Source organism: Podarcis bocagei (genome assembly GCF_964188305.1).
Source record: "Podarcis bocagei genome assembly, chromosome: 2".
In the NCBI taxonomy this organism is placed as follows: Eukaryota; Metazoa; Chordata; class Lepidosauria; order Squamata; family Lacertidae; genus Podarcis; species Podarcis bocagei.
The window spans coordinates 12,668,544-12,695,157 of NC_138126.1; the positions used below are offsets into that span (position 1 = coordinate 12,668,544).

Here is a 26,614-nt window from a genome sequence, read left to right on the forward strand (position 1 = left end):
CAGCCAAGTTAATCACACCCTTTTGTCTTCATCTGGGTTTGTTTTTTCTGGAATGACACTCAGGTATCAGGATGCCAGGAATTATCACTCAGGCAGAGGGGCTGCTGAGTAGCTGAGCTCACATGTCTATATGAATTTCTGAAGTTTTCCCAGTGAGCCAGTACATTTATCAGTGAATTCCTTTGGTATTGTGCAGCAGAGACCCTTTGAATAGATTTTGTTGTTGTTGTTTAATCGTTTAGTCGTGTCCGACTCTTCGTGACCCCATGGACCAGATAGATGAAGTGTTTTGTGGGGACAAAAAACAAGTCACAAAAGCGATTGTGCTGATTTTGGTAGTGGGCTGCATGTGCATGATATCTGCTGGAGGGTCAATCCCCTCCCCCAACCTATACATAAATTCCTGCAACACTTCCAATTCTTGGAATTGGAACCTGAGCAACATTGCCGCTGTTTTAGGACTACAACTCCCGTCATCCCTCAGCACTGGCCATGGTAAGCTGGGGCTGATGGGAGTTGGAGTTCAGCAGCAAGAAAACAAAAATATATGGGGGGTGAGGGGAAGACACGAGTTTCCAATCCAAGCCTGGAATGCCAAATCCCCCTTTCCTTTTCCAGGAATACCCTCCATTTCCCCCACCCCCACCCCGTCTCGCGGGCCTTTGTTTCTCCCAGGGTCGGGGGCGGTGATGATTCTGGGATCCACCCCAGTTTTGTGCAGGTTGCAACCTCCAAAGGGGCGACGCCGAAGGGGGTCGATCCTCAGAAAAGACTTCCTCGCAAACGGGTTGCGCCTGTGCGGAGTCACTTCCTGCTCCGCCTTCTCCCGGGGGAAGCCTGGTGGGAGAGGGGAGACCCAAAGTAGCTTTTCAATATATGCTGTATATATTGCATCTCCGGAAAGCGGGAGGATCTCCTGGGATTTGAGGGATCAGGTGAGTTAGCTCGCTTGCAAGGGGCTGGGAGGTGGGGCTGCGTGCAGTGCAAAAGAGAGGAGGAGGGAAAGGGAAAGGAAGATGTGATTTACGAATTTCTAGATCTAGATATATATAAATAAAAAGAAGCCACAAAAGGGGGGTGGGGAGTCAAATATAAGTGTACTAGAAATGTATGGGATTTTTTTCAAAGATACGCAGACAAACAAATTACAAAAATACATTTCTAGTACACGTATATTTGACTTCCCTCCCCCCGTTTTGTGGTCTCTTTTTAGTTTTGATTTTCATACTGCATTTTCCACATTACTCCATCTTTAAGTTATTCTTTAGTTTCTCTGAATAATACATCTAACTGCTTGTTTTACGCTAATCCTGCTAATGAGCTTATTTGCATAAATTGAGTTTTTTCAAATATTCCACAAATTCTCCCCGATTTTTAATTTTAAAAAATTATTCTCGGTTTCTTATTGCACCCGTTAACCTTGCCATTTTGGCATAATCCATTAATTTAATTAGCTACTTGGCTGGTACTGCAACTTTTTTTCCATTTCTGGGCAGTGATTTAAAATTCCTAAAGCACACTTTTCTCAAAACATTCCAAGGCGGCATGTAACATCTGGGAATCAAACCAGCAGAAAGCTTTAACTGGAAAAAATAATCAGTAAATACTGATTGATTGATTGATTGATTGATTGATTGATGCAGGCAGGCAGGCAGGCACCTCGTGTGGTGGGCTTCAGAGCACAAATTGTGCTAGTGGGCATTTGTTTCATTTTTGTAAAAATAATAAATTTTGGGGCTGCCTTTCATTGCAAAGAAATAGCAAGTCACTTTATGGGAACGTGGAATGTAACAAAACATGCCAATCAAAGCCATATCGAGTCCAAGGGGACTGAGGAGGAGTGGTTTGGTTTGGTTTTGAAGGGGTAATACATTTATGTGTTTTTCCTCCCCCCCCCCCCACGTATATGTATATATATTAAATTTTTCAGATTTTGAAATTTACAAACATTTGTCAAACAACCAAAATAAAAAGAGAATTTTATAGGTTCCCCTTGACTTCCCTACTCCCCATTGTGGGTCCTTATGTTAACTTTTTTCCTCTTGCATCTTCTCTATTAATCCAACTCTATTAAATCTCCATTATAACCATAGTTTGACGTTAAACTACAAGTTCCATTCCAATCCTACTAATAATTTTAATTGTTTACAATGATTTTTCAAGTAAATTACAGTGGCACCTCGGGTCACAGATGCTTCAGGTTACAGATGCTTCAGTTTACAGATTCCGCTAACCCAGAAACAGTACCTCGGGTTAAGAACTTTGCTTCAGGATGAGAACAGAAATCGCATGGCGGCAGCAGCAGGAGGCCCCATTAGCTAAAGTGGTACCTCAGGTGAAGAACAGTTTCAGGTTAAGAACGGACCTCCAGAACAAATTAAGTTCTTAACCTGAGGTACCACTGTATATATTTCCCCCATTCCTTATTAAAATTTTGCTCCTCCTGGTTTTTAATTCTTCCGGTCATTTTTGCTATTTCGGAATACTCCATCAGTTTAATCTGCCATTCTTCTCTGGTAGGGACTTCTTTCCACCTCTGGGCTAGTAAATACATTTATTTGTGTTTTTCAAGTCACTTGGAGACCTCCAGGCAACAAGCAAATAACAGATCTAAGGAAAAGGCAATAATCAGCATCAATTGGCAGCACTCTTTGCACCCTGGGAGAAGGAAACCCATGTTATCAGTTCCCAGCCGGCGCTACAAAATTTTGTTGCGGGTCCTGCTTATCCCCTCTGATTCAGAAATATTCTTTCGTTCTTTCTTTTTTCCTCAGGCAAAGGATCCCAACCTAGAATCCAGGTGTGAACTCTGGAGGGCCTGTTATTTCCGCATTTGATTTGGTGGGAGGCTCATTTCACACACCCCAATTCAGTCCACCAGGAACCAAAATGGCGGCAGATCGTGGCGATGCGTCCGATTTTGGCACAGAGACTATTGGAAAGTTGGGTGTGAAGACTGAGAAGCAGGACCCAGTGGATACCGAGCCAGGGAAGGGCAGAGGGAAAGAGCCTCGTGCCGCCCAGCCTGAGAGTGCCAAGGGATTCTGGGAAGGTGCCGCACTGGACCATGTCAAATGGGAGCCCGAGGGGGCAGCGCAAGGATGCTGGGAGACTCAGTGGCAGCGGTTTTTGAAGGCGGTACAGTCCCCACACTTGGAACGAGGAAAGGTCCCCCAGCCGGGACCTGCACTGAGGGATATTTCTCAGGCCGATCTGCCTCCCTTGGAGGGAGCATCAGAGAGAGGCCTGCAGCTGAGGAGGCAGGAAGGGGCTCAACTCCTGCCTAGTGGTGAAGCCCATAAGAGCTCGGGGGCCGAAGGCGAGGTCCTCGTTCCTAGGACGGTAAAGGAAGAGGACCTGGATGCGGAGAGTGTCCGCCAGCACTTCCGGCAGTTTTGCTACCGGGCGGCTGAGGGCCCCCGCGAGGTCTGCAGCCGCCTCCGGGACCTTTGCCGACAGTGGCTGCAGCCGGAGAGGCACACCAAGGAGCAGATCCTGGAGCTGCTGGTGTTGGAGCAATTCCTGACTGTCCTGCCTCCGGAAGTCCAGGCCTGGGTCAGGGAGGGGAGCCCCGAGTCCTGCGCGCAAGCTGTGGCCCTAGCTGAGGACTTCCTGCTGCAGCAATCCCGAGCGGAGGAGAGATGGGAAGAGGAGGTGAGCCAGGTGGTTTCAGCCAGGTCATTTTTTGGTTAATAAAAATAAATTAGTTTATATACAGTCGTAGCTTGGTTGAGTAATGCCTTGCGACTCAAACATTTTGGCTCCCGCATGCCGCAAACCCAGACGTGAGTGTTCCGGTTTGCAAACGTTCTTTGGAACCCAAATGTCCAATGCAGCGTACGCAGCTTCCAATTGGCTGCAGGAGCTTCGCCTTGGTTTATGAATGTTTTGGAAGTCAAACGGACTTCCGGAACGGATTCCATTTGACTTCTGAGGTACAACTGTACAGTGGTACCTCGGGTTAAGAACTTAATTCGTTCTGGAGGTCTGTTCTTAACCTGAAACTGTTCTTAACCTGAAGTACCACTTTAGCTAATGGGGCCGCCGCGCCGCCACTGAACAATTTCTGTTCTCATCCTGAAGCAAAGTTCTTAACCCGAGGTACTATTTCTGGGTTAACGGAGTCTGTAACCTGAAGCGTCTGCAACCTGAAGCGTCGGTAACCCAAGGTACCACTGTACTGCCCTATATCCACAGGTCTCAGGGTGTCTCACAGAATAAAATCAGAATATAAAATCACAAAATACATAATCAAACAAAAACAATACCCCCCCTTCCCCCATTTTAAAAGGGCATAGGATGTCAATCAAATCAACCAAAGGACTGGTTAAAAAGGAACATTTCTGCTTGGTGATTAAAGGTATATAATGAAGGTGCCATGTGAACTTCCCTGGGGAGAGCATTCCACAGATGGGGAGCCACTGCAAAGAAGGCCCCGTTCTCGTGTTGTCACCCTCTGGACTTGAAAGAAAAACCTGGTTAATACAGATTTAGAGCAGCCATGGCTTCTTCTGAAGACTCCTGGGAGCTTCAGTTTTCAAGGGCGCTGAGAGCTCTTGGGAGACTGCCTCCCTTTTCCCCTCCCACGGCCACAATTCCCAGAGTGGTTTATTAACAATCCCTTTTCCCTGGAACTCTGGGAATTACTGCTCTGGGAGGGGAGTAGGGTGTCCCCAAAGAGCTCTCAGCAGCCTTAACAAACTCGACTTCCCAGGATTCTTTGGGGGAAGCCTTGACTGTTTAAAGTGGTATCATAGCACTTTAAATGTATGCTGTGGATGAGCACTCTCTTCCAGGACAGAAACAGGAGACAGCTTCACTTTTGACTCTTAGGGACCTTTTTATGCCAACGGGCCTCAGCAGCCACTTAATTTCTATTCCTGCTTTTATTTTTCCAGGTCCCTGGGGTGTCTAAGGAGGTAGCAGCCGAGTCTTCAGAGGCAGAGCGGGTGCCGCCGGACACCTGGAAGGCGGTGCTCAGCAGAGAGGTCAAGCAAGAGGGGGACGGAGAAACCACCTGTGCAGGTGAGGATGCTTTGCACCTGATTACCGTATTTTTCGCCCTATAGGATGCACCGGCCCATAGGACGCACCTAGATTTGGGGGGGGGGGAAATAAAGGGAAAAAATGTATTCCCTCCCCCCAGGTGCGGGGCTGGGGCGGGGGAAGCCCAAGCTTCCCCCGACGCCAGCCCCCAGAACGGGACCCAGAGCGATGCCGAAGCTGCGTGCAGCTTCGGCATTGCTTTGGGAGCTTGCGGGGCTGGAGGAGGGGGAAGCCCTCCGCCAGCCTTCTAACCAAGTCGGGGGACAGCGGGAAAGGCGTGCTGCGCCTCCCCGCTGTGCCCCGAGCTTGTGGGGCTCTCCAGGCTTCAGCAAAAGCCTGCATTCGCCCCATAGGACACACATTTCTCCTTCATTTTTTGAGGGGGAAAAGTGTGTCCTATAGGGCGAAAAATACGGTACCAGCCACAGTTACCCCAGGGAGGTGGTTGAGAAATGTGTCCCTCCCTCCCATAAGAACTGCATAAATTGCCTAATGGGGCAGTAACCTCTCCCCGCACCTAGCCAAACAGAGAGTGAGCGTGCTCTGTAACTCACCATAGAGTGTCTGTTAGAAAAGGAACAATGGAACACTAGGAGCGGGGCAAGTCGAAGTGGCCGGCTGGAAGAGATTTGGCTCAACAATTTTTCAGCGTGTACTAAATCTGTGTAATTTGGCGTTTTCAAGGTCTGCCTTTAAATTGCTATATTTATTTCTATTATAGATTTTGTTTTCTGATACTTCTGTTGTACTCTGTTTCGAAAACATGTTTTGGGAATAAGTTTACTTACAATCTCATTGGAAATTTATTTACAATCTTAAATAAACAAACAAACACATTGTGATGTTTTGTTGTAGGTCCCATTTATTCTTACTGTGGTACCTTGGTTTACAACCATAATCTGTTCCGGAGGTCCGTTTGTAAACCAAAACAGGTTGTAACCCAAGGCGTGCTTTCGCTAATGGGGCCTCCAAAAATTTTTTGTTCGGAATAAAAAATAAAATAAAATAATAAAAAGGGTTGCAATCCAAAACAAGTTTGCAAACCGGGACACACATTTCCAGGTTTGACATGTTTGTGATCCAAAACGTATGCAAACCAGACTGTTTGCAAACCAAGGTACCACTGTATTTTCATATTGATGATGGCGATGATATAAATTTTTAACTTACCTGTTGCTAATAGTAGTCATAATTCACATCAGAGTTGCATCAGAGTCGGGTTAGAACCATTGGAATGAATGAACCTGTTAGTCATGTCCATTAAATTTGGTGGCTTTACTCTGAGTAGGACTAGCCTTAGCTACAACCCCTTTCTAACTCGCCTTTTAGGAAACCTCCTAATTAGCATTTATCTAGAATTTTAGGGCAAAGGTTCTCAAACCATTCAGCCCCAGAACACACCTGAGAGAGCTCAAGGCCCACCAGTCACAAAGTAGCGGTTCAAGACTGAAGCCAGGAACAAAATGGGGATTGGGTCTGGCATAATCAGCTGGTGACAACCGACATTACTGATACCTAATTCCTCTTTGGCGCCTGTTACTTATATCGCCACAAGGATTCTCACTGTGGCAGGTAGTACCATGGCTCCACTTTCCTCAGGAAGCTGCCTTATACTGAGTCAGAACATTGCTCCATCTAGCTCAGCATTGCCTGATCTGACTGGCAGCAGCTCTCCAGGGTTTGGGCAGGGTGTTCATCAGTATGCGGATGACACCCAGCTCTACCTCTCTTTTAAATCAGAACCAGTGAAGGCGGTGAAGGTCCTGTGTGAGTGCCTGGAGGCGGTTGGAGGATGGATGGCGGCTAACGGATTGTGGTTGAGTCCTGACAAGACAGAAGTACTGTTTTGGGGGGACAGGGAGCGGGTTGGTGTGGGGGATTCCCTGGTCCTGAATGAGGTAACTGTGCCCCTGAAGGACCAGGTGCGCAGCCTGGGAGTCATTTTGGACTCTCAGCTGTCCATGGAGGCGCAGGTTAATTCAGTGTCCAGGGCGGCTGTCTACCAGCTCCACCTGGTACGCAGGCTAAGACCCTACCTGCCCGCAGACTGTCTTGCCAGAGTGGTGCATGCTCTGGTTATCTCCCGCTTGGACTACTGCAATGCACTCTACGTGGGGCTACCTTTGAAGGTGACCCAAAAACTGCAATTGATCCAGAATGCAGCAGCCAGACAGGTGACTGGGAGTGACCGCCGGGACCACATGACACCGGTCCTGAGAGATCTGCATTGGCTCCCAGTACGTTTCCGAGCACAATTCAAAGTGCTGGTGCTGACCTTTAAAGCCCTAAACAGCATCGGTCCTGTATACCTGAAAGAGCGTCTCCACCCCCATCGTTCAGCCCAGACACTGAGATCCAGCGCCGAGGGCCTTCTGGCTGTTCCCTCATTGCGTGAAGTGAGGTTACAGGGAACCAGACAGAGGGCCTTCTCGGTAGTGGCACCCGCCCTGTGGAACACCCTCCCTTCAGATGTGAAGGAAATAAGCAGCTATCTTATCTTTAAAAGACATCTGAAGGCAGCCCTGTTTGGGGAAGATTTTAATATTTAATGCTGTATTGTTTTTAACACTTGATTGGGAGCCGCCCAGAGCAGCTGGGGAAACTCAGCCAGATGGGCGGGGTATAAATAATAATAATAATAATAATAATAATAATAATAATAATAATAATATTATTATTATTATTATTATTATTATTATTATTATTATTATTATTCAGACAAGGAATCTTTCACAGCCTGGGACTTTCTGCATGCAAAGCACATGTTCTGCCCCTGATCTTCCTTCCTGATGTTGAGCTTGGCCTGTTGTTCCTTCATCCCTTAGCACAGAGAGACTGACATGTGGACGCTCTGCTTCTTCCAGCAGATGATCAGAAGAGGCCATTGGTGGTGGAGCAAAATTGGACAGGACGTCCCGGGGAAGACGATCCACGTGGGATGTTGGCAGAAAGGGATAAACGGAGCGTTGCCCAATGCCCGGTTCGGGAAGTAACTTCTGAAATCCAAGAGGGAAAGGAAGGGGGTGCAGTCACGAATTCTTGGGGAGGTGAGAAAGGACCGGAGGGAAATGCCAAGGGGGCAAAGGCCGACCTTGAATGCGGGAAAGTGCTTGGACACGATTCCGAAAATGAAATAAACCTTGGGCAAGAGAAGTTGTGCAAGTGCCCAATCTGTGGGCAAAGCCTTAGCAGGAGAACCGGGCTCCTTATACACCAGAGGATCCACACGGGAGAGAAACCCTACAGCTGCTCGGACTGCAGGAAAAGCTTCCGGCACAAGTCGGTCCTTATTCGACATCAGAGAATCCACACGGGCGAGAAGCCGCACAATTGCCCTGACTGCGCCAAAAGCTTCCGGGACAGATCGGCTTTGGATGTGCACCGGAGAACCCACACAAGGGAAAAACCCTATCAGTGTTCAGACTGTGGGAAAAGCTTCAGCCACCGCTCCAACTTGATTACTCACGAGCGGATCCACACGGGAGAGAAGCCGTTCAAGTGCTTGGAGTGCGAGAAAAGCTTCAGCGACCGGTCGTCCCTGACGGCGCACAAACGGGCCCACACCGGAGAGAGGCCGTACAGGTGTGCCGAGTGCGGGAAGAGCTTCTCCCAGAGCTCCAGCCTCCTTTCGCACCAGAGAATCCACACAGGGGAGAGGCCTCACGAGTGCCCGGATTGCGTGAAGTGCTTCCGCGACAAGTCGGCTTTCTTCGTTCACCGGAGGACCCACACGAGAGAGAAGCCGTATAACTGCTCTGGCTGCGGGAAGAGCTTCAGCCATCGCTCCAACCTGAACACGCACGAAAGGATACATACAGGGGAGAAACCTTACAAGTGCTTGGACTGTGGGAAAACCTTCGCCCAGAGACCAAGCCTTACTGCACATGAGAGAATCCATTCCAAAAAGACATTGCAGAGCTGCTGAAAGGTTGGGGACAAATTCCGTGTACAGAGGAACGCATAGCCGACATCATTAGGAGACGGCGCCTGTGTTTGTCAAGTGCCTTCTCCCGTGTTGTACCTCACCTGAACTTTTAAGATCCTCCTCAGAGGCCCTGCTCAGAGATTTCCTGCCAGATGAAGGGATGAGAGTCCCCACTAGGGACAGGACCTTTTTAGAAGTGGCACCCTGGTACTTGAATAGCCTTCCCAGAGAGGTTTTATTTGCGTGGTGCTACCTATTGGGCCCTTTAAATAACTGACCTTTTATTGTCTGGGCCTCTCAGTTATAAACTGAGTTTTAATCGGTGCTTCTTAATTGTGTTTCAGCTTTTTAATTAACTTGTTAGGAGTTTTTGTTGTTTGATATTGTATTTTTAATGTGCTTTTTCTCCTTCACCACAACATGCCCAGGGACCTCTTGTCATGGCGTGGCTATATAAATGCAGAAATTAACAAATGAAATGGTATATGGTTTCAGGAGATCTGGGGTTCAGTCCTCATTCACCCAGAAAGCCCTTTGCATGGTGCCTGGTCTCTCTCTCTCCCTCCCCCCCCCTCTCCTACTTCACAGGGTTGTTGTGAAAATGAAATGGGGGAGGGGCCTTGCATGCTGTCTCTCAACCTGTTTGGAGGGAGAATGGGATAAAAATGTTAGAAAGTAAATAAAGATCAATTTATTTATGCAAAGAAAAACTGCTTGAGTACTAATAGTGTCTGTTTGGAAGGCAGGTATTGCCCCTTGTTGACAAATTTTGTTCCAACAAAAATCCCTGCCCTAAATCCCTTTCCCAACTATGCTAAGAATTATGTGTTAGATATATACAGTCGTGCCTTGGAAGTTGAATGGAATCCATTCCAGAAGTCCGTTCGACTTCCAAAACATTTGACTTCCAAGGCACGGCTTCCAATTGGCTGCAGGAGCATCCCTGCAGCCAATCAGAAGCCGCGGGAGCCACGCCAGATGTTCGGCTTCCGAAAATCATTCAAAAACTGGAACAATCACTTCCGGTTTTCTGTCGCTCGGGAGCTGAAACATTTGAGTTTACAGACGTTCGGCTTCCAAGGTTCCACTGTATCTAGAATATTTTCATCTATTTTGCTTAATCCTTTTTCGTATTCTGTTGGTGCCCACAGAGGGGTCCATTCTTTGCAGCCAAAGTGAAGACTACAAGCCTAGCGTGTAAATATTGGGGAAATTGAGGTTGGGTCTGTCCCGTATCATTGATAATGTCAGACTACCGTATTTTTCGCTCTATAACACGCACCCGACCATAACACGCACATAGTTTTTAGAGGAGGAAAATCCGTAGGCATGCCACCCGTAGGCATTCCCTCCATAACACGCACAGACATTTCCCCTTACTTTCTAGGAGGAAAAAAGTGAGTGTTATGGTGCAAAAAATACGGTATGTCTTAATTGAATTCCCTAATTAAATTACGATACGATAATCTTTATTGTCGTTGTCCCATACAGAACAACGAAATTGAAAAATCTACATAAGACATTCAAAGCCCAGCTATCCCAACCTGGTTAGCCCCCTAAAAACTCGGCTACCCCATTTTTAAATACAGTATACTCCCATACAGACTCCTTGCTTTTAACCCCCCCCCCCAAAAAAATCCCCAATTCTTTGCATTTCCTTGTTGCAAAAAGCTTTTGTCAAAGGTGAAGAGACTTAATTTTTGCTTGTAATTATTCCACACCTTAATCAATTTTTGGTACATGGATTAACTTTATAATAATAATAATAATAATAATTTATTATTTGTACCCCGCCCATCTGGCTGGGCTTCCCCAGCCACTCTGGGCGGCTTCCACAAAAACAAAAAAAACACTAAAATATCATACATTAAAAACTTTCCTGAACAGGGCTGCCTTAAGATGTCTTCTGAATGTCAGGTAGTTGTTTATCGTTTTGACATCTGATGGGAGGGCGTTCCACAGGGCGGGCGCCACTACCGAAAAGGCCCTCTGCCTGGTTCCCTGTAGCTTTGCTTCTCGCAATGAGGGGACCGCCAGAAGGCCCTCAGCGCTGGACCTCAGCGCCCGGGCAGAACGATGGGGGTGGAGACGCTCCTTCAGGTATACTGAAGAAATATACTTAGTAATATTTTTAGTAGGTCCCGAACAATACCATAAAGCAGGGGTTGCCACCGTGCTGCCCTAGACTCTGAGCTTTCATTTAATAATAATAAACAGTCTAGTTCAGGGGCACACCACCTGCTTTGTCCCAGGTTTAATCCACAGTATCTCGAGATTGGGCTGGAAATGTCCCCGAACCATAGCTGTCAACTTTTCCCCTTTCTTGTGAGGAATCCTATTCGGAATAAGGGAATTTCCCTTTAAAAAAGGGAAACGTTGACAGCTATGCCCCCAACGCCATCCCTGGAGAGTAGCCGCCAGTCATTGCAGTTAACACTGAGCTATTTGGATCTGGGCCCTGACTCTGTTTCTGTGCCCTGTAGCCCCCTTTTTCTCCCCTGGAGCAGGAGAGTGCTCACCTTTGGGATTTATTTTTCTCCAAGCAGGTGGCAAGAGGTGCTGGGAGGAAGAGACGGACCGTCCAGAAATGGCCGGGGATCTCCATCCGTACTGGGTCCTGCCGGGGAACGTTGAGCCAAACCTTTCCCAGCGTCCGGATCAGGGCAAAACTTCGGCGGGCCGGCGAGGAGGCCTCTCAAATAAGGAAAGAGAGGCAGCCTCCATCGTTTGTTACCAGCACTTCCATGAGCCGTGCGGCGACAGACAGGTAAAAGAGAGGCTCACCAAAGGCGGGAGAGAGAAGACATGCCTAGAGTGCGGGAAGGCCTTTCGGCGGAGGGCCGAATTGGTCGCCCACCAGAGGATTCACACCGGAGGAAAACCGTATGAGTGCCTGGACTGCGGGCGAAACTTTAGCTACAAATCCCGCCTCATCACCCACAAAACGATGCACACGGGAGAGAAGCCGTACAAGTGCCCCGACTGTGGGAAGAGCTTCAGCCGGCAGCCGCACCTCATGTCGCACGAGAGAGTCCACACGGGGGAGAAGCCCTACACGTGCGCCGAGTGCGGGAAGAGCTTCAGCGACAGGTCTAACCTGAACACGCACAAGAGGACCCACACCGGGGAAAAGCCGTACCGGTGCTCGCACTGCGGGAAAAGCTTCAGCCAGAGCTCCACGTGCATGAAGCACGAGAGGATCCACACGGGGGAGAAGCCCTACAAGTGCGGGGAGTGCGGGAAGAGCTTCTGCCAGCGGTCGCAGCTCACCAACCACGAGAGGACCCACACGGGAGAGAAGCCCTACGGATACTCCGTCTGCGGGAGGGAGCTCAGCAAGAGGGTGGTCCTCGTCACTCACCAGAGGAGGCACACGGGAGAGAGGCAGAAAGCGCATCGGGGCTCGCACTGCGAGAAGAGTTTTGCTCATGCTGCCGACTGTACGAGGCACGAAAGAAGCCACGCGACGCAGGGACCGCAAACTGTTGGGTTGGTCCCAGGGCTGTCGGTGGGCACTCCGTGTTTAAATAAATAAACAACACCGCTGTTTCCACCTTAAGCTGAGTTCTGTAACGTGTGTTGTGAAAATTTTGCATGTCATTGCTCTTGTTTTGCATATTCCATTTTTTCTACTTAAGCATGCATAAAGGTAAAGGGACCCCTGACCATTAGGTCCAGTCGTGGCCGACTCTGGGGTTGCAGCGCTCATCTCGCTTTACTGGCCGAGAGAGCCGGCGTACAGCTTCCGGGTCATGTGGCCAGCATGACTAAGCCGCTTCTGGCGAACCAGACCAGCAGACGGAAATGCTGTTTACCTTCCCTATTTATCTACTTGCACTTTGACGTGCTTTCAAACTGCTCGGTTGGCAGGAGCAGGGACTGAGCAAGGGAGGCTCACCCTGTCGCGGGGATTCGAACTGCCAACCTTCTGATCGGCAAGCCCTAGGGTCTGTGGTTTAGACCACAGCGCCACCCACATCCCCTTTCCACTTAAGCATGCATAAAAAGGTAAAGGTAAAGGGACCCCTGACCATTAGGTCCAGTCGTGGCCGACTCTGGGGTTGCGACGATCATTTCGCTTTATTGGCCGAGGGAGTTGGCGCATACACACACAAAAATGTGTGCTGACCTGAAGAAATCCTGTTCAGCTTATAGAGATGGGAGACACAGAGGCATACCAACAAACGGACGTGTTTGCATTAGGAGATGTCCTGAATTAGAGGACCTTATGCATTATATCTTGCGCTGCCCCTTATATAATGAAGGAAGAGAAAGATTTTTAGCACCTATAATGACAAGGTCCCCTGGCCAGAACCCTTCTGACATGATTTTATATCTCCTCGCAGACACAGATAAGTATGTGACCTGGCGTGTAGCACTCTTTGCAACTGTTGCTAGGAAAATTAGAGCAAATTATATAGCCAAGGTAGCCACCAGCTGTAAAGGAGATGAATTCATCTGACCCTATCTACATCAAGCTATATTCTATCTTTATCATCAAACCTCAAATATAATTGCACACTGTATTAATTAACATTATTTTTTAATATATTAGTGGCCATGTTATAATTTTAGCTTACTTGCACCCATAAGGACCAGAAACCTGAATTATTATTATTTTTACAAGAAAGCAAGTGGAGAGTCGCAGGAAGCAGAATTCTGTAGCCAGTGCTGAATTCTGATCCCGTTCTTTGCTGTGGGAGCACTCTGCTCCGGTTGTCCCATATTACAAAAACTATCCCTTTGTTTGGGATACATTTTCCGTCCATTTTAAAGAATACTTGTTTAACCCCCAATGCCCCTTATGTCAGTGAGAAATTGCAAGAGGAGGATCAAAATCAGCTAGAAAATTCCAGAGGGCTGGAACTTTGTGGGATGTTCCTCAGAGGGCTATAGGTTCAATCCCTGGCATCTCCAGACATGTCCCTTGCAGAGTGTGTGAGAGTCATGCTGGCTTGCCTTACAGGGTTGTTGTGAAGGATTACGACTAGATGACAGGTGTAAAGCACTTTAGAGCACTTGAAAGCGCTATACCAATGTTAAGTAGTATTTATTATAAGAATGGATTGGTATTATTACAATGATAAGCTGCTGTTCCTCTGAGGAATTTAAGGTGACACACTGGTTCTCTCTCTCCCTGTTTTATCCTCAAAATAATCCTGTAAGGAAAGTTAGGCTGACTGCCACAAGTTCACTCACTACCTGGCTGAGTTAGGGTTTGAATGCCGCACCACACAACCTTGTACTGAATGGGCATTTTTATAACCCAAAGAGCAGGCTGGGAGTGCAAAAAAATAGACTCATTTTGTTAAGGAGGACTTTGCTTCCTGTCTGCTTGGAAGCAAGTCTCGGTTCTGTGGGGCTTACTCCCACAGGCTGCAATACACTTACTTCCCGTATTTTTCAGTCTATAGGACGCACCGGACCATAGGAGGGGGAGAACAGGGGGAAAATCTTTTTTCCTTGTTCTCCCCCTCAAAAGCAAGGTGCGTTCAAGAGCAGGTCGGGGAACAGCGCAAAGGCTGCGCACAGCCTTACCGCTGCCCCCTGAGCTTGTGCGGCTGGCTGTGGGGGGAAGTGCTGTTTTCCCCCACTGCCAACCTCAAAGATCCCTGAGGCTTCGGGGACATCATTGCAAGCCTCCCTGTGGCTGCTTTGCACAGCCATCCCGAAGCTAGAACAGCAAGACGGAGGGCTGCGCAGTGCCCTGCCTCGCTGTTTTGGATCACGGACAGCCTTTCAAGCCTCTGCAGGGCGGCAGGGCGCCTTCACTCCACGCCCTGCGGAGGCTTTGCGCAACCATCCCGAAACTAGAACAGCTTTGGGCTGCAGGCTGCTATCCGCAAGCCTTGGGAGCCCGGCGGGAGTTCCCACCGGGCTCCACAGGCTTGCGGATAGCTTCCTGAAGCCTGGAGAGCGAGACGGGTCAGTGCACAGCGAGACTGACCCCTCTTGCTCTCCAGGCTTCAGCAAAAGCCTGCATTCGCTCCATAGGATGCACACACATTTCCCCTTCATTTTTGGAGGGGGGAAAGTGTGTCCTATAGAGCGAAATATACGGTGCCTGGGAGCAAGCCCCACTGAATTTAATGAACTTGCTTCATAGTAGACAAGTATGATAGGATTGAACTGCAATCCCCACCCCTACGTCTACCTAGAAAGTAAGATGCATTGTAGACAGTGGGACCTACTTCCGAGTAAACTTGCACCTGAAATAATCGGAGAATGCAGCAAAATAAGAGACCAGACATTAATTTGCAGGAAAAAATTGTGCACCACTCAACCAATAGCATTCAGCAAGCACTTTCTGGGGTGGGGGCGGGACGGATCATAGCTAAGGGGCAGAGTATTTGAGTTGCAGATTCAATCCCTGGTTGAGAGAGATCCTCCAGTCTGAAAGCCTGGAGAGCTGCTGCAGTACTGAGCCAGCTGGACTCTTGTAGAAGGAAGCTTCCTATGTCCCTACATTATATTTTCTTTCAGAAGGCACTCAGGGCTTTGATCACTTTCAACAGAATAAAATGAACGGAGCTCCCAAACCGGAAGCCGATGGGGGTAGTTCGTGACTCAACCCTTTTCTATCTCTATGAGCCAATAGCGGCTTTCTATGTAATGTCTGCCCACCTCTGATTTGCGGGAGAGGCTGCACCGCAGAGATTTTCTTTCAAAAAGTGAAGAGTGGCGCAGCCTGCGTTTCTAGTTTCGAAGATGGAGAGGAAACCTATAACCTGCAACTTCCATCATCTCTGACCATTGGCCATGCTGAGTGATGTGAGACAGGAGTCCCAACAACTTCTAGGTGGGCCACACTCGCCACCCCCCCCCAAAAAAAACACTGCCCAACCAATATTTTATTGTAGCTGTAATTTGGTAAAGACAATTCCTAAAATTCCTAAAGACAACCCACAGCAGCATAGATGGGCCTCGTTTGCATGTAATAATAAGAGCCTTGCTGGATGAGAATAAAGGCCTCCTTAGTACCCAGTTTCCAACAGTGGTCAGCCTTTGGGAAGCTCGAAGGCAGAACCTGACCCTAGGAGTGCTCCACTTCTCCTGATCCTCAGCAACGGGTACCATTTCTGATCCTGAAGAGGTAGCATATATAGCTACTCTATCATTAACAGTGGCTGTTGAAAGCCTTCTCCTCTATCACTTGGTCTAATCCCCTTTTCAGCGCATCTAAGACAGTGGCAGTGAGTTCCACTGGTTAACCCTGTGCCGCTTAATATTTCACGCTACTTGCGTTCTTTAGGGTTTCAACAACAGCAGAGCGACTCTGCATTGAGAAGAAGCACAAAGCTTCTGTGTGCAGCCGAGAGCTGGATTTGGACCGGATCATAGCTGTCAACCTTCCCATTTTTTTTGCAGGGAATTCCCTTATTCCAGCGCCGCTTCCCGCTGCTATCCCGGATTGTTAGATATCCCGTAGACTGTCCCCGGGACAGGTGAGGCTGCTGATTCCTTATTTTCAAATCTGAAAGTTGACAGCTATGGACTGGATAGGAGGAAGGAAGGAGGGCAGTTTAAGAAGCCTTTGCTACAGCTTAAAGAGGAGATTTTTTTTGGCTGTAGATCCAAACCAGCCCCAGCCTGAGCTCCCGACCTAAAACCAAACTACAATTCAGGGTGGTTGTGTGCGGAAGTTTCATCCATTTGTGGCTGAAATGCAGGGGTCATTGCAGCACTGGACTCCACGGCAAGGCTTTTGTGTGGTCGCAACTCAGCTCCAGCCCCACCTTCAGCCTGGAAAAGGGATATGATAACGGTGCGCCTATATTGCAGGGTTGTTGTTGTTGCAATTAACCACCCATTGCAGGGGGTTGGACTAGATGACCGTTTGGGTCCCATCCATCTCTCCGGTTTTATAGTTCTGCGAGTCTGTCTCAGCCTGGACCCCAACCTGCAACATTAACATTGGACTACACTGCAGGGTTGCTGTAGGCTAGAGCACCCCCACCCAACAACCTGTAATAGTATAATAATTATTATTTATTTCTTATACCCCGCCCATCTGACGGATAATAGGCTAAATTTGCATTGGGATTATTTGCAAGGTCAGGCTTATTTTAAAACCCTATTAAAAACCCTCACAACCTTGAAATTTTATGCACCAAATAAGAGTGGAGTTATCGATCTTTTTTCCATTGTTACTTTTATGTTACCAGCTGGGAAACCGCGGTCAAATCCTGCATCTCTCCATAGGTATCTATAAACAGGGCGTTGGCACCGATATTTTTTTTTTAATGGTTTCTCCAACGTGAACCCGGGAATTTGCTATTCGCACCATGAGATGTGTCGCTCTTCCCTTTTCTCTCCGTACTCTGTGGATTTTTGGCGAGGGCATCTCTGTGATCATTTCCTCCTCATTCTACTGGGGGAAACCCAAGCGGAGTTTGAATTTCCCAGGCGCGGCCAAGGCGAAATCGAAGGAGGGGAAGGGGCGGAAGAAAGCCTTGCAAAAGGGTCAGGTGAGAGCATGAAAATGCACGGGAGCTTCTCTTTCCAAACCTGTTCTCTTTCCGCGCCCCCAACGGAATTCCTCGAGGGCTAGTGCATTGCTCAGTGCAGCCTCCCATCCAAACACAAGATTCCTAATCTTAGTATACCTACTAGGAAGGGATGATTTGGTCAGTGGGCCTCAAATTTTACGCTTTCTTCCCCCCCAGCTTTTGCTGGTTCTGAATGTATTCGGGTGACCTGCTGCAAAGACGGCAGAGCTTTTTGCACCTTTAATGTGTGTGCAAAAGAGGGCACGTCTGCTAACACAGCATGTATGCCAAGCTGAAAGAACCTCTTTTGCACAATTAATTAAAGGTGCAAGAGCCTGGTCCCCATTTGCATCCAGCCCAAACCCCTCCAATGAAATATACTTAAATGTGGAACACTGTGACTTATATAGTATATGATGGTGATAAGTGATTACAAATACTGTGTTTTGTTTTAAGCTGGCTTGTGTTGTTAAGTGTATTTTGTTTGCATATTGTTGTCTGCTAATATTAAACGAAAAGGCGAGGTTTAAGGGAGGGCAGCTGCCACCTTCGTTGCATAAGCTTTCAATGCTCCTCTTTTCCCTTGCCCTTCTGCACCTGAGAGGTGTGTTTCTGGGATTCACCCTGTTCTTGTAATTGTACATTGTTTTAACAAAAGTTTAATCCCATTTTTGTAACCCACACCGGGAGCGTGCTGTGGATAGGTGAGAAATCCTATAAATGATTAAGATAGTTCCAATACATCATCAGCATCATCAACATCATCATCATTTATTTCAATAAATGATGATGATAATAAATTATAGCTATAATAAGCCTAAAAAATGATAAGGAAGATTTTGATAATACAGTAAATAAAATGAGGAAGAGTTTGATAATAAGTAAAAATAATAAAAGTACAAATAAATAATGATGGTAATAAATTATAACAATAATTCCAGTAGAGATAATGAATAGTAATAATAATAATAATAATAATAATAATAATAATAATAATAATAATAATAAAAATTATAGCTATAATAAGCCCAAAAAATGATGAGGAAGATTTTGATAATAAATAAAAATAATAAAAGTACAAATAAATAATGATGGTAATAAATTATGACAATAATTCCAGTAGAGGAGAATGAATAGCAATAATAAATACATACATACATACATAATTTTATTTATATCCTGCCCTCCCCAGCCGAAGCCGGGCTCAGAGCGGCTAACAACAATAAAAGTAACACAGCATTCTAAAATCAATTCATTCTAAAATCAATTCAAAATAAAATTAATGGCAATCATTGGGCCAGAGTTCTGTGAGGATTGCCAAAGGAGGGGGTCAGACTCTGCCTTGGCCAAAGGCCTGGTGGAACAACTCTGTCTTGCAGGCCCTGTGGAAAGATGTCAAGTCTCTTGTGACAGAGTATTAATAATAATTATTAATTACTCTTGTGACAGAGCATTAATAATAATAATAATACAATAAATAAGGATAATAATAAATTATAGCTATAATAAGCCCAATAAATGAGGAGGATTTTTATAATAAATAAAAATAATAAAAGTACAAATAATTAATAATAAATTATTATTATTTTATAACAGTAATAATTTCAGTAGAGGATAATGAATAGCAGTAGTAGTAATCATCATCATCATCAACTCTGGTGATGACAACCAGCTTGGATGGCTTTAAATGAGAATTGGACAAATTCAGGGAAGAGAAATCTATCTGTGCTACTATCCGTAAAGGCTGGAGGCAGAAATGCTTCTGAATACCGGCTGTTTTTTGTGCTCGTGTCCTGCTTGCAGGTTTCCCATTCATAGCTGTCAACTTTTCCCTTTTCTTATGAGGAATCCTATTCGGAATAAGGGAATTTCCCTTGAAAAAGGGAAACATTAACAGCTATGTTCCCATTGGGGCCTCTGGTCACCCACTGTGAGATGGTGGACTAAATAGGTCCTTGACCTGATCTAGCAGGCAGACTCTTACCATGAGGAGCTATGAAGCACAGGCAGATCTAATTTATCAGGCTTCTGATTCCACCCTCCAAAAGCCTTTGTGCACGACAGGAGAAGGAACTTTGTCTCTCGTTGCCGCACCACAACTCCCATCAGCCCCAGAAAACGTTGGCCGGTGGCCAGCGATGAAGGGAGTTGTAGTTCAGGAGCGTCTGGAGAACCAAAGTTTCCCCACATCTGATTCTTTGTGGCTAAGAGGACCAAAAATCTTTCTCTGGGCACCCCTTTCTTTCCAGTGAAGTGTTGCAAACAAAACATCTGCCCTTCTTCCCTTATGGGGGACACAAGAGCCCATATAGAGTCCTTACGTAGGTTCCCTATTGCTAGGAGAAAAGAACAGAGGCCAACCAGAGAATATTGAGAAGCAAAGAAGCTAGTAAGCCTGATCTTTATTGATCTGTTGCAACAGGGTGCTCTCCTCACATGCAGGAGGACGGAGGAGGAACCCAGAACAAAGGTGTGCTTGCCCTTATATAGACATTTTAAATTACCTGCCCTGGAGCGCAAGACCACCCCTCCATACATCATACATACATGACAGAAAAGGCGGTCTACAGCAGAAATGTGTTGTTTAGCTCCTGTCTGCCAGGTTACCTGTTAATGGTCACCTGACTGGATTACCTGGGGAGCCTGGCCAGTCTTTTGTAATGATAAATACTTAGCCAGGTCACCCTATTCAAACACAGACAGACATACCCTTAAGACAGGTACAGATAGGTAGCCGTGTTGGTCTGCCATAGTCAAAATAAAAAAATTCCTTCCAGTAGCACCTTAAAGACCAACTAAGTTAGTTCTTGGTATGAGCTTTCGTGTGCATGCACACTTCTTCAGATACACAGGATTAAGACAGGATTTGTGAAGGATTAAGACAGGATTTGTGAAGGAAAAGACGATGGGGAGGCTTTTCCATTTTCCTTTGACCTTGCAGAGAAAACATTTGGTCAGTTTGGGAATCAAACATGGTTTCAGGTCGGTCTTCCTGTGCTGATCTATGTACGTGCTTGGTTGGTACATTTCTGAACATTTATTATATATCTAAGACTTTTAAATTCTTATCACAGAAGCACCTGGGTTCTTTCTTTTCCCCCCTGCCTTTTGCAGCGAAACCTTTTTTGTGGGACTGGCTAGCCGCAGCTCGAGCTTCGCCCGCCATTGGCTTGAAAAAGGAAAATGGCGGCCGAGCCAGGAGATACGTTGACCTTGAGCCTACCGCCCGGTGCTATGCTAAAGCAGAGGATGAAAGTGGAGGAGCCAGACCCAGCCGAAGTGGGGAAAGGCTCTCGTGCCATGCAGGATGGGAGTATGAGGGAATTCTGGGAGAGAAACGTGTCGGGCCACGTCAAGCAGAAGCCACAGAAGGGACCGCAGCAGCCATGGGAGGCCCAGTTGCAGGAGTTCCTCAGAGCGATGGAGTCTTCCCACTCCGATGGGAGAGACCAGCACCAGCGGACGTTGGCGTTGAGGGACGAGGCCCAAGCTGGCCTGTCTCCAGGTGGCGCCAGGCCACGCCAAGTCCCTTTCCCGCCACATCCCAGGAGAGAAGCCAACAACCTGCTGGCCAAAGAGGAAAAAGAGAGTGGGAAAGTGAAGGAAGAGGAGATTGGTCCTGACGCACAGCGGCAACACTTCCGGCAGTTCGGCTACCAGGAGGGGCCTCGAGAGACTTGCACCCGGCTCCGGGAGCTTTGCCATCAGTGGCTGAAGCCCGAGAGGCACAGCAAGGAGCAGATCCTGGAGCTGGTGATCCTGGAGCAGTTCCTGGCCGTCCTGCCCCTGGAGATGCAGAGCTGGGTCAAGGAATGTCGCCCGGAGACCTGCGCCCAAGTTGTTGCCCTGGCAGAGGAGTTCCTACTGAGGCAGCAGGAGGATGAGAGACTTGGAGGGAAGGTGAGAGGTTTTAGTGTAATAAATGGCCCATACTGAGTCAGCTCAGTATTGTCTACACGGATTGGCAGGGGCTCTGCAGGGTTTTCAGGCAGAGGACATTCCCATCTGCTGCATGCAACACAGATGCTCTGAGCTACAGCTCTAATATGGTTCATTCCAGTGGCTTTGTACCGAACCATAAGGCCGTATCTGCTCTATGTACCATATTTTTCGCTCTATAAGACGCACCGGACCATAAGACACACCTAGTTTTTAGAGGAGGAAAACAAGAAACAGGAAAGCAACGCAAAGGCTCTTGAGTGAAGAGGCAGGAGCGCTCCGGCTGCGCTCAAGAAGCCTTGCGTAGCTATCCCTAAAGCCAGGAGAGCACACATTCTACTCATGTAAAAACACGCTGATTCCCAGACCATCCGTGGGCCGGATTTAGAAGGCAATTGGGCCAGATCTGGCCCCCGGGCCTTAGTTTGTCTACCCATGAATTACAGTAAAGAATTACTGTAATCAATAAAAATAACAGCAAGTCACAATGCATAAAATTTCACAAAACATACAAAACTATGTAAAAGAATCAAATTGAGAAACAAGGATTCCCGTTGGGTAGAGGGCAGGGGTGATTGTCAACAGAAACATGGCACCCGCTTTTCGTTTGGAGGAAAAGCGAGCTGCGGGTCCACCAATCTGGAATGCAGATGTGATCAGAGGGCCTGCGGCCACTTTCCCCCCGAAATAAAAGTAGGTCAGTTAAGCAGGCTAGTTTTCAACACAATGTGTAGCTTGGCCCTGCAATAAGAGGATGGGTAGGCATTTTTAGATCTTAACACGACATTCTGAGTGCTGGTATTATTTATTTAAGTGAGACCCTCACGGTTTCTGTCTTATGTGCTGTTCAAGGAGGCGGTACGGGCCTTCCCTGAGGCGGAACGGACTCCACCAGATACCTGGCCGAGGCCTCATTTCAGGGAGATCAAGCAAGAGGCCGACAGAGATGCCACCTTGCTTGGTAAGGCTTTTGTTTTTATTTTGTTGTCTTCTTTTTTAAAAAATTTGGTGCTCTGAAATCGCAAAAGGGAATGTTGAAGCTGCAGCAGCTCGCTGGGAGAATGGGTGGCGAACCCAGATACAGTCGTATTCTGGTTCTCGAATTTAATCCATTCCAGGAGTCCGTTTGACTCCCAAAACAGTTCAAAAACCAAGGCACAGCTTCCAACTGGCTGCAGGAGCTTCCCTCAGCCAACCAGAAGCTGCGGAAGCCACGTTGGATGTTCAGCTTCCCAAAAGCGTTTGCAAACCAGAACATTCTCTTCCGGGTTTGTGAACGTTCGGGAGCCGATTTGTTCAAGAACTAAAGCGTTTGACTAGCAAGGTACCACTGTATTCTGATTAGGCCCTCTCAGAGGTTCAGAGAAGCCCGGCCTCCTTCCAGCTTTTGAGGCCGCTAGCCATAAAAATAAAAACCAAATGTCTCACACACATGATCCAGCACCAGCTACAAGTAGTTGTCTATATCATCAGCTAATCTGAGAGGACATGTTCATCCTGGTCTAATTTTGTGCCATCAGGGCCCATATATTTTTATTAGTATTTATGAACATTTTTGACTCCTTAAAATAACAAAATCTATATCAGCTAAAATTTTCTGGGAAAACTAAATGGCATCTCTTACTTGCTTCAATGTGCAGCTCTGAGGTGAGAGTGTGTGTCAAAGGACAAGTTGCAAAACTTATTAAAGACCCCCAAATTTAGGTACTGCTTTGAAATCCTGTTTCAGAAGTACTGTTTTTGGGGGACAGGAGGCGGGCAGGTGTGGAGGATTCCCTGGTCCTGAATGGGGTAACTGTGCCCCTGAAGGACCAGGTGCGCAGCCTGGGAGTCATTTTGGACTCACAGCTGTCCATGGAGGCACAGGTCAAATCTGTGTCCAGGGCAGCTGTTTACCAGCTCCATCTGGTACGTAGGCTGAGACCCTATCTGCCTGCGGACTGTCTCGCCAGAGTGGTGCATGCTCTGGTTATCTCCCGCTTGGACTACTGCAATGCACTCTACGTGGGGCTACCTTTGAAGGTGACTCGGAAACTACAACTAATCCAGAATGCGGCAGCTAGACTGGTGACTGGGGGCGGCTGCCGAGACCATATAACACCGGTCTTGAAAGACCTACATTGGCTCCCAGTACGTTTCCGAGCACAATTCAAAGTGTTGGTGCTGACCTTTAAAGCCTCGGTCCAGTATACCTGAAGGAGCGTCTCCACCCCCATCATTCTGCCCGGACGCTGAGGTCCAGCACTGAGGGCCTTCTGGCGGTTCCCTCATTGCGAGAAGCAAAGCTACAGGGAACCAGGCAGAGGGCCTTCTCGGTAGTGGCGCCCGCCCTGTGGAACGCCCTTCCAGCAGATGTCAAAGCGATAAACAACTACCTGACATTCAGAAGACATCTTAAGGCAGCCCTGTTCAGGGAAGTTTTTAACGTGTGATATTTTACTGTATTTTTGGTTTTTATGGAAGCCGCCCAGAGTGGCTGGGGAGGCCCAGCCAGATGGGCGGGGTATAAATAATAAATTATTATTATTATTATTATTATTATTATTATTATTATTATTATTTCAAATACCGTTTTGTGCACTGAGCTGACGAACTTTGTCTGTGCTAGCTATGTTGTCGGTTAAGTTTCATATTTACAAGTATAAAATCTTTATCACACACACACAAAAAACCCCTCCAGTGAAGGTGAGTTCAACATCTCCTGAGACATTAGTAGGATCTGCATATGGCATTAGGGGGAAGGAGAGGAGCAACCCTGAAAAGCTGATCTACCTTCCTGTGGTTTTTAACAAATCTGTTTTCCCCCAGCTTCTAAAAATACATAAAACGAACAAACCCCACATGCCCCCAACCCTGTCAGAAACAGTTCATGCAATATAAATAATAAACAGTAAGTTTGTCAATCATTTAGAAATAATTACATCAGTCTTCTGTCCTCCATCTTAACAGATTGTCCCAAAGTGAGTCATGGGCAGCTGGCGGTGAGAAGATAATTTTGTCTTTTCCAGAATAATAATAATAATTTATTACTTATACCCTGCCCATCTGACCGGGCCTCCCCAGCCACTCTGGGCAGCTTCCAACATAATATCAAAAACACAATAAAACATCAAACATTAAAAACCTCCCTAAACAGGGCTGCCTTCAGATGTCTTCTAAAAGTCAGATAGTTGTTTATTTCCTTGACATCTGGTGGGAGGGTGTTCCACAGGGCGAGCGTCACTACCTCACCATTCACTTCCTTCCTGTCTTGAGCCTGATTTTTGCCCACTTTCTCTTTTAGCAGAGGATAATAACACCTGGATTATTTCCCCCACTCTAGCATGTTCTGCGGGGACACGTCGGAAGGAGAGGAATCACCCGGGCAACGCTGAGGAACTGGAGCCGTTTGTAGCCTTGTCAAGGGAAGACGAGCAAAACATTGCCAGTCCAGCAGAGGACTCTGAGAGCCTGCAAGGAAACAAACCAGATGCACAAGGCGGGAAATTCATTAATTCTCAGGGTGGGTACGAGGACCTGGACGACAGCATCGCGCCACAGCCAGCCGCCCTGAAAGGTGAGCAGGAAAACGCAGGGGTTCAGTTGGGGCAAGTTCTCAGGCTGAGGTCCGATCTCATAGTGCACGAGAGGACACTGACGGGTGAGTCCCAGTACAAATGTTCAGTTTGCTGGAAAACCTTTTGCCGCAGGAACGTCCTCATCACTCACCAGAGAATCCACACCGGGGAGAAGCCGTACAAATGCTTGGACTGTGGGAAAAGCTTCAGCCAGCGGTCGCACTTGATCTTGCACGAGAGGACTCACACCGGCGAGAAGCCCTACAAGTGCTCGGACTGCGGGAAGAGCTTCAGCCAGAGGCCCCACCTGGTGAAGCACGAGAGGATCCACACCGGCGAGAAGCCCTACAAGTGCCCCTACTGCGGGAAGAGCTTCAGCGACCGCTCCACCCTGACGACCCACAAGAGGACCCACACGGGGGAGAAGCCATACTCGTGCGCCGACTGCGGGAAGAGCTTCAGCGACCGGTCGTCCCTCATCGCGCACAACCGGACTCACACGGGCGAAAAGCCCTACAAATGCTCCGAGTGCGGGAAGAGCTTCAGTCACCAGTCGACCCTCATTCGACACGAGAGGATCCATAACGGGGACAAGACTCTGAAGTGTTTGGAAGCCGGGAAAAACGCCGTCTCCGTCTTGGGGGCAGATAAGAGACCCCGCTTGGGGGACAAGCCCCCAGTGCCGTGGACCAATTCTGTGAGTTGGGGGGAGCCTCTGTCTCTGAGCCTCAGCAATGCCCCTGCTGAAAAATGAAAATATAATCTCCATCAGAGGGTTGTTTGGAATAAAAGAAAATTAAAATTAAAAAAGGTAAATAAAATAAAGATAATGAAGCATTTTGGAAAACGAAAAGGGTGCTTGTAGTCTTTTTTTTTTTTGCAGATTTCACCCTGCTAGTTTGCTAGCAGTTATTTGGACACTTAAAGGTAAAAGGTAAAGGGACCCCTGACCATTAGGTCCAGTCGTGGCCAACTCTGGGGTTGCGGCGCTTATCTCACTTTATTAGCTGAGGGACCCGGCGTACAGCTTCCGGGTCATGTGGCCAGCATGACTAAGCCGCTTCTGGCGAACCAGAGCAGTGCCCGGAAACACTGTTCCGAGCAACAGGAGCTCACCCCATCGCGGGGATTCGAACCACTGACCTTCTGATCGGCAAGTCCTAGGCTCTGCGGTTTAACCCACAGCACCACCCGCATCCCATTTGGACACTTACTTTATGGTAAACTTTATGGTGACAGTAGTTTTTCAAATAGATTGTAAAATAAAGATGGTCTTCCTCAGGACTTTTGCAGTTGTCTTGTAATTTTTATAGCAGAGATGGGAAACCTGCTGTGGCCCTGCAAATGTTTGGGCAGATTCGTACCAAATGCACATGATTTGCTGCAAAGAATCCTGGTTACTGCCTTTTTTAAGGGGGCTGGGAATTGTAGCTCTGAGGGGAAAACTACAGTCCTGAGAATTATTTGGGACTGGTGCTCATTAGGACTGGTAGGGCTAATGGCAGGGAGACCAACAGTAGGTGGTGCCAGAGAGCCAGTGACAGGCAGACCCAACTACTGTTCTAGTTGTCACAGAATCATAGAGTTGGAAGTGACCCCCAAGGGTCAACTAAATAGAGATTTTGTCCCAATCCTCTTCCCTGCAGATCTGCATACTG

At 47.4% G+C, this 26,614-nt stretch overlaps 2 protein-coding genes across 8 annotated transcripts; both read left to right on the forward strand.

Annotated features, from left to right (window-relative positions):
* Window positions 1-185: 185 nt before the first annotated feature.
* Window positions 186-12,530, forward strand: LOC308580539 (uncharacterized protein). 7 transcript variants are annotated; one of them, XM_081182331.1, is made up of 5 exons: window positions 186-935; window positions 2,775-3,654; window positions 4,899-5,025; window positions 7,911-8,093; window positions 11,515-12,530. In XM_081182331.1, exons 2-5 carry the CDS (start codon window positions 2,890-2,892, stop codon window positions 12,504-12,506), a joined length of 2,067 nt encoding a protein of 688 aa, XP_081038457.1. In that variant the 5' UTR covers window positions 186-935; window positions 2,775-2,889; the 3' UTR covers window positions 12,507-12,530. The 7 variants fall into 7 exon arrangements, with proteins under 7 accessions (XP_081038457.1, XP_081038458.1, XP_081038459.1 ...); XM_081182332.1 differs by having other exon boundaries at window positions 11,518-12,530; XM_081182333.1 differs by having other exon boundaries at window positions 7,914-8,093.
* A 4,795-nt stretch (window positions 12,531-17,325) lies between these two features.
* LOC308580627 (uncharacterized protein) lies at window positions 17,326-25,809 on the forward strand. Its single transcript, XM_081182559.1, has 4 exons — window positions 17,326-17,439; window positions 20,575-21,360; window positions 22,252-22,360; window positions 24,722-25,809. Exons 2-4 carry the CDS (start codon window positions 20,644-20,646, stop codon window positions 25,708-25,710), a joined length of 1,815 nt encoding a protein of 604 aa, XP_081038685.1. The 5' UTR covers window positions 17,326-17,439; window positions 20,575-20,643; the 3' UTR covers window positions 25,711-25,809.
* The last annotated feature ends 805 nt before the right edge of the window (window positions 25,810-26,614 follow it).

Coding starts and splice junctions, on each gene's coding strand:
- LOC308580539 (XM_081182331.1), top strand. CDS start 2,890: ATGGCGGCAGATCGTGGCGATGCGTCCGATTTTGGCACAGAGACTATT. Junction 3,655..4,898: donor AGGAGAGATGGGAAGAGGAG/GTGAGCCAGGTG, acceptor TTATTTTTCCAG/GTCCCTGGGGTGTCTAAGGA. Junction 5,026..7,910: donor CGGAGAAACCACCTGTGCAG/GTGAGGATGCTT, acceptor TGCTTCTTCCAG/CAGATGATCAGAAGAGGCCA.
- LOC308580627 (XM_081182559.1), top strand. CDS start 20,644: ATGGCGGCCGAGCCAGGAGATACGTTGACCTTGAGCCTACCGCCCGGT. Junction 21,361..22,251: donor ATGAGAGACTTGGAGGGAAG/GTGAGAGGTTTT, acceptor GTGCTGTTCAAG/GAGGCGGTACGGGCCTTCCC. Junction 22,361..24,721: donor CAGAGATGCCACCTTGCTTG/GTAAGGCTTTTG, acceptor CCCCCACTCTAG/CATGTTCTGCGGGGACACGT.